We start from the raw sequence: 7,500 nt of genomic DNA on the forward strand, positions 1-7,500 counted from the left end.
AGACCGGACGGAGGGGTAGCATCCTTTTCTTCTCCGCTGTAACTCAATCTGCCTGTCTGTGCTAGAGGGAGGAAGAGAGAGAGAGAGTGGAAGAGAGGGAAAGAGAGAGAGATAAAGCGAGAGAGGGCAGGGACGGGGGGGCAGGGATTACCCCACAGGATGACACATGATTTTATTGCCTGATAGGTGCAGTGTGATATGCTTATGTTGCTGTAGCCTTATCTCTTCCTCTCCTTTCTGCATGTCTACAGTCCCACTGGAGCCCTACACACACACACACACACACCCACACACACTCCTACATTGGTCATTCTGGCCCCGCCCCTATGCAGCTTCGGCCAAAGCTCCGGCTGTCCATCATCCCCAATTACCGTGGCAACAGAGCTGCACTCAGACAGCCTGCAGATTGGCTATGTGACCCTGAATGCAGGCGTACTCACACACACACGAACACACACGAACACACACACTCACACACAAAACATGTACATGTGATACACACATTTGAATCTCATTAACTCCAGTATAAAAAAAAACATATTCATGTACAAACACGCATACACTTACACACACACACACACACACACAGAAGTACCTGATGAACATGATAAAGTGCACCGACATGCACACACAGTAAGGGGTGTTTTTGCAGAGTGCAGACTTCACACTCCATCATGTGTGCAGAGGCAGGCCATATGTCTTCACAGCAGCGCACACACACATACACACACACACACACTCTGAGCAGTTCGAGTCAATGTGCATGTGTGAAAACACAGTGAGCGAATGCAGAAAGTGAGGCAAAAAGAAAGAGAGGGAGAGAGAGAGAGAGATGGAGAGACTTGAAGAGAATGTAGCGAGGAAGGGGAGGGGAGGAGAATGGCGAGCCTAATGAGGAAGAGCATGAGAGGTGAAGGTGAAGAAGGGAAGGGATTGCTGGCATCTTGCTCTGTGTGCGTGGGTGTTGGTATTATGTGTTTAACCGTTACATAAGCAAATAAATACAATTGGCCATGTTTTTGGCTATTAGGGCGTAGCTAATTATTAGGGAGCTGCCATGTTCATTTTCATGTTCATTATTGAAATATTGAAATTAAGAAAATTACAGCATGCTATGCATTACTGTGAGTAGGTTGGCTGTGTGTGTGTATGTGTGTGTGTGTGTGTGTGTGTGTGTGTGTGTGTGTGTGTTACACACCTCAGCAATTTGCAGGTTGTGCTGACGAATGTACAACACTGTAACGCTGCCCCCTACAGGGTTGAGTTGAGCATTGTACCAAAACTGAAAATGAAATCCATCTGAGTCCATCTCCCCACCCCTCTCCCCACCCCTCTCTCTCTCTCTCTCTCTCTCTCTCTCTCTCTCTCTCTCTCTCTCTCTCTCTCTCTCCAGTCTATGAGTCTGATTGAGCTGGGGAACCCGTCTCAGAGTCTGGAGAATGTGTGTCGCTGGGCCTTCCTGCAGCAGAAGCAGGACACGGGGGACGCCGAGTATCACGACCACGCCATCTTCCTCACACGGCAGGAATTTGGCCCCACTGGCATGCAGGGTAATAAGGCCACATACGCACTCTGAACCCCCCCCACACACCTCCCCACCCAACACACACACACACACACAAACTTTTGCAACACTTATCATTCTTTTTCTGTTTAACATATACATAACACATATAAGCACTTGCTAAACATACAATATGTATACACACGTGCGGGCGTGCACACACACACACACACACACACACATTTGTGCACACAAACAGCATGCATACCCTCTTGAGGGCCTATACTAACAAGAGCACACAGAAAATCCCCTTCTTCCTTGCTGCGCCTTGTACAGCTGCATAGTGCATGGTGGGTTTGGTGGTTGGTGGTTTTCTGTGCAGCAGAGTGCAGGCTAACAGGCAGGCCCAGGGGAGAGGCCTCTAAAGGCAGTGGCCTAGCTACCCAGAAGCCCTTCAGCTGCCCTTGGGCTCAGCCTTCAGCAGCGGAAAATCAATAGACAGAGCAGGGCCAGCCACAGCTCCACAATTAAAGGCAGTATGGCAGAGACAGGGAGACAGGAGTTGGAGATGGGGATTTGTGGGGTGGAAAGTGACGGTTTAGGGTTGGTTAGTATGTATGTGGTATGTATGTATGTGTGTACTATATGTGTGGGTTCTGAAAGTTTCAGGTTTAGGGTGAGAAATCAGTCTGTAAAGTCAGTAAATCTTGGCCTAATGCTGAAGAGTATCTCTCTCTCTCTCTCTCTCTCTCTCTCTCGCTGGTTGCCTAGGTTACGCCCCGGTGACAGGTATGTGCCACCCGGTGAGGAGCTGCACTTTGAACCACGAGGACGGATTCTCCTCTGCCTTCGTGGTGGCACATGAGACAGGACACGTGTAAGTGCACTGCCACGTTGGTGTCATCAAGCCTACTTTTGTAATAGGCAACAAAGCAATCACTAAAAGGACTACACCGACTTTTTGGGAGTTTGGCCCAAAAAGAGGCGACAGAGGTGATTTTGGTCCCAATCCTCTCGTCACATATCGGGTAAGGTGACCAACGGGCCAAAAACCCCAAAAGTCACTGTAGTCCTTTCATAGCAAAACTCTCATCCTCTCCTACTTTCCTGTCCTCCCTTCATTTGTCCCTTGCCCTTCTCCTTCTCCCACATGTCCCCAATCTGTCTCCACTGGTTTGTCTCCTTTCCCCTCAACCCTCTCCTCTCTCTCTCTCTCTCTCTCTCTCTCTCTCTCTCTCTCTCTCTCTCTCTCTCTCTCTCTCTCTCTCTCTCTCTCTCTCTCTCTCTCCCTCCCAGGCTGGGGATGGAGCATGATGGCCAGGGGAACCGCTGTGGAGACGAGGTGCACATGGGGAGCATCATGGCCCCACTGGTGCAAGCCGCCTTCCACCGCTTTCACTGGTCCAGATGTAGCATGCAAGAGCTGGGACGCTACCTCCAGTGAGACACACACACACTAGACGTGCACACACACACACACACACACACACACACACACACACACATACACACTCAAGTTGGACCATTTTCATTTATTCTTGGCAGGGTGGAAATGCCGGTGGAACAGAATTTTATACAACTGGAAAACTTTCCATTGAAACCCATTTTAATAAAATTATTTTAAGTGTGTTGGCAGCTTCTGAAGGCGGGGTGACCCACTGAGCCTATTCCACGCTAGGGGAAACACTACATTAGGCCTTTAAATGAAGAATTACAAAAAACATAATTCAACAATGAAATTAATACATAAAATATGCACAAAAAAAATTATGTCATTGCAGTTTTTTTTATGTGGCTGTGTTCAGGGAGGAAACTTCATCATATCTGAGGTTCAGCCAGATCTTGGTCAAATGGGGTTTACTTTATCAGGACATTTCAGATAGTTTCAGGGAAGGTGTTAATATAAAGTAAAGTATATTAAGTTTATTTGCAAGTACATTTCTTCTGCCTCCTCCCCCAGCTCCTACGACTGTCTCCGTGACGACCCCTTTGACCACAACTGGCCGTCACTGCCTCAGCTCCCTGGGCTGCACTACTCCATGAATGAGCAATGTCGCTTTGACTTCGGTGTGGGCTACACAATGTGCACCGCGGTAAGAGATCCCCATAGTCTCCTACTCGCTATACTAACATAGCTAGAGTGAACTAACATTTACTAACTCGACTAATATGGTTGGTGATGATACTGTAGCCTACTCAACGCAGCCTCTACATCAGTTGCCACCAACCTTTTCAAGCTTAACGTCACTTTATCTTCTGGGATGATATGATTTTTCAGAGTCGGGGTTAACTCACTTTGAATTCAATCAACTCAACTTACTCAAAACTGATGTATATTAGCTTTTGAAAGAGCATCGTTCTCAATTGCAGTTTTTTTTTTATGATAGATTGGAAGTAAGAACCTTTCTGTGGCAATTTTTAAGCTCTGGAAGTTTCCCAAGTGAATTGAACCCAGCACTGACATCTATCTCTGCTCTACACTCTGTCCATATGTAATGAATTGAGAGTCACACATACACAGCTATTCACATCCTTCTGATGTCCTCTGCTTTCCTCTCCCGGCCACTGTGGGGATTGACATCTTGCTTAAAAGCAGGTAATTGGTTTTGATAGCTATTTCTTTTTTTCTAAAGTAATATTAACGCAACCATTACCTTGATATAACCACAGTGCCTTTTCATAAGTCCAGTCACATACAGTATTTCTCTGTAAGTATCATACACACACAGATGTGAAGGAGTGTCACCTGCACACACAGTCACATATTCAATGAAAGAGAAACAGACCACACAGCTCCACACAGTAGATGAACCTCGCCCACCCCCAGCATCTTGGCAGGCACTGAGCAGCTTATCTTCTCCTGTCACCCTCACCTTCGTTGTGACTGTGAAGCCACTGTAGCACGCTGTTGGGAAGCTATTGCTTGATAGACAAGGGGCTTGTTCAGGGGCTTTGCACGCATTGCTAGATTACCCTCTATTCTCTTGTCAAACCCATTCCCCTCAGCTACAAAAGGCGGGCCAGTCAGGAACGCAGGTAAGGTAACCCCACCTCCCTGAAGACATGTGGCCCGCTTCATTTGTTTTCTCTTTTGTTTCTTTTTTCTATTTGTCCTCTGAACTTGTAATCGTTTGTAACGTTGCTCCTTAATTTTCTGTTTTACTGTACTTTGTTTCTCTGTTCTACCCATCGTCATATTATGGACATGCGCTCTGCAGGATTCTAAAACGCTCACGTTTCCAGAGAAAGCGGCTGTATAATTGCCCAAATACTGTAACTTTCCCGGTTCAGTGCAACAGTTGAACTCTACCATAGCCCAACTCTGACATACTCACATGCCCTTTTCCTGCAAATCTGTGTTAAATCACTGCACCACTAGCAGGAAGAGCCTCATTATATTGGCATACACAAGGCTGTAAATGAGTGGAAAAAGTTGGAAAGATGTCTTTCCCAGCCAAGGAAAAAGGGCTGAGCCAGAACAGAGGCTGTTTTTCCATGTTTCACTTCAGCTTTTAGGATCCTCCAGTCTGATGTCATTGGTGCCTACCTACCACAGTCTGGCCATTGATATTGACTTGCCCTCTGACCTGCAAAGGTCACCTGGGGTCATGGTGGGCAGGGAAGTCTTAGGAAAGGAGGGAGGAGGGCATTGCCCCTCAGACACTGGACTGCAGGTCAGTTTGGGGGTTTATATCAGACAAGGAGGAGAAAAAGATCCTCGATCTGTGTCTGAGGGCATTTTAGAGGTCTGCGAGACTCGCCTTTAACTTTGGCCTTTTGGACCCTTTGCCCTCTACCCTCTGGCCTCCCCCGTGACCTAATCAAACCACAGGCTGTCCCATTCAGAGAGTCTGTCTCTCTTTCTCATCCTTTGGTTTGGTTTGCATGACTGGCTATCTGTGTGTTTCTCAATGGAGCGTACAGTACAGTGCAGTGATACAGTACAGTGGAGTAACACAGCAGTGAACCCAGTAAAGACCTTCGCTGACCACTGCTGCTGTTGTTGTTGGTGTTACTGTTGATGATCTTACTGTCGTGGTTATTGTTGTCGTGATATCTCTCTTTCTATTTCCTATTGTCAGTGTGCAGTCTCACTCCAGCTGTCTTATGATGGTTGAATTGTATCATTGAAGGTCAGTCTGTTACCCAGTGTGTGTATGTGTGTATGAGTTTGTGAGTGTAACAGGGGGTCTCTCTGTGCCCCACAGTACCGCACCTTTGACCCATGCAAGCAGCTGTGGTGTAGCCACCCAGACAACCCGTTCTTCTGCAAGACCAAGAAAGGACCGCCCATCGATGGCACCATGTGTGGCAACGGGAAGGTATTCACTCACACATGCACATGGATTTAGACAGCTATGCATGTACTTAGATACCATTCCCATGTGTCAATGTCTCTGTCTCTTTCTCACTCTCACCTGTGATTCATGGTTTTTTGACCTTAGATAATGAAATGTGTTTCTCTAGTTTTTTCTCTAGTTGGCCAAGAATCACATTCCACCAGAACCTTTAGACCTCTCATCAATCCTACTGTGTCTACTGCATACTGTCCTATATGAAAGCAGCAACAGTCTCTTTCTTTCTTTCTTGGCCAATGGCAGCACTGCTTTAAAGGTCACTGCATCTGGTTGACCCCTGACATCATCAAGCAGGACGGAAACTGGGGTTCCTGGAGTGAGTTTGGCCAGTGCTCCCACACCTGCGGCAGAGGAGTACAGTTTCGCACACGCGACTGTGACAATCCTAGGTATGAAACTCTTTGATTATGTGTGTGTATGTGCGTGTGTATGTGCGTGTGTGTGAGAGAGAGCGAGCGAGAGAGAGAGAGAGTGATTACTAGTTTTCAGTTTATGCTTAATTACGCTTCCAGACTAATTTAGCTGAAGCTATAAACCTCTTTTAGCATGCATACCTCCACATGAGTTCACGGACAGTCGACCTCTGACATTATCTGCAGTGGGTATCCATAATCATCACCACGGCTGTTCAGTTTATTTTCTGACTCTTGTTACTGATAATTGCAAAGTGGCAATTTGCTCCATTAAAATACGGCAGGTCTACATCAAGGTAATTTTTATGTGTGTTAGAGGTATTTTTCCAGCCTAGGTTTTTCAAAATGAAAGCAAATGAGTTTTGAAAGTGAAACACCACTTGGACGGATTACTCTTCCATATCCCATTGATGAAAATATCGATGCGTCCTCTGCCCTGCGCTCTCCCAGACCGGCCAATGGAGGGCGTACCTGCGTGGGGGCGAGCGAGCAGTTCCAGATTTGCAGCACCAAGGAGTGCGAGGACATCTACAACGACGTGCGGGAGGAACAGTGTTACGGACACGTCTCGGACCCTCGCTTTGAGTTCCACAACAGCAAGCACCACTGGCTGCCTTATGAACACCCAGACCGTGAGTATGAAAAGGGATGGAGGGATGGATGGATGGATGGATGATAGGATGGATGGATGGACCATTAAGTGGATAGGTGGAGAGATGGACACAGAAAAAAGCTGTAAGAATGGAGATACCAGATTGTGCGTGACAGAGACGCGAACCCTAAGTGATAACATACTTAGGGGATTGTTAAAATGAATGAAAGCCAACAAAACACATACTTCATGTGTGTGGTAGGGTCTTGGAGGGTTTTACATAGGCTGTGTCCTGTTATGGTCATTGACATCTGGCTGTCCTGCTGAGTCTGAGTACAGCTCCGAGGTACGACTACACCCGCCCATAAAAACAAGCCATGTCTTTGAAACTCTCTTTAAAAACACTCATCTTTGAACCTAGTGTCTCTCTTTCTCCACCCAATCCCTGATGTCATTTGAACCCCACTAACCCCCTTCTTCCTCCCTCCTTGCCTCCATCCATGTAGCTGCTATCAGTCCGAACATATGGCCAAACCATCAGAGTCACAATGGGATTCCCATCCCATAGCTCTGCATTTAATATCCAGAAACCCCTTTACATCATTGAGAAGTGTGAGAATGTGTGTGTGCGGT

General features: G+C 46.8%; 1 protein-coding gene across 1 annotated transcript in view; it reads left to right on the forward strand.

Annotated features, from left to right (window-relative positions):
• The window catches only part of LOC139916858 (A disintegrin and metalloproteinase with thrombospondin motifs 2), a 102,467-nt gene that overhangs the window by 82,885 nt on the left and 12,082 nt on the right, over positions 1 to 7,500 (forward strand). Inside the window, exons 6-13 of the mRNA XM_071905874.2 lie at positions 1,394 to 1,550; positions 2,276 to 2,381; positions 2,801 to 2,944; positions 3,465 to 3,597; positions 4,511 to 4,540; positions 5,713 to 5,826; positions 6,106 to 6,251; positions 6,726 to 6,907. Of these exons, the coding sequence (XP_071761975.2) occupies positions 1,394 to 1,550; positions 2,276 to 2,381; positions 2,801 to 2,944; positions 3,465 to 3,597; positions 4,511 to 4,540; positions 5,713 to 5,826; positions 6,106 to 6,251; positions 6,726 to 6,907 (1,012 nt within the window). The remainder of the gene's footprint in view (positions 1 to 1,393; positions 1,551 to 2,275; positions 2,382 to 2,800; positions 2,945 to 3,464; positions 3,598 to 4,510; positions 4,541 to 5,712; positions 5,827 to 6,105; positions 6,252 to 6,725; positions 6,908 to 7,500) is intronic.

Source organism: Centroberyx gerrardi, chromosome 16 (genome assembly GCF_048128805.1).
Source record: "Centroberyx gerrardi isolate f3 chromosome 16, fCenGer3.hap1.cur.20231027, whole genome shotgun sequence".
In the NCBI taxonomy this organism is placed as follows: Eukaryota; Metazoa; Chordata; class Actinopteri; order Beryciformes; family Berycidae; genus Centroberyx; species Centroberyx gerrardi.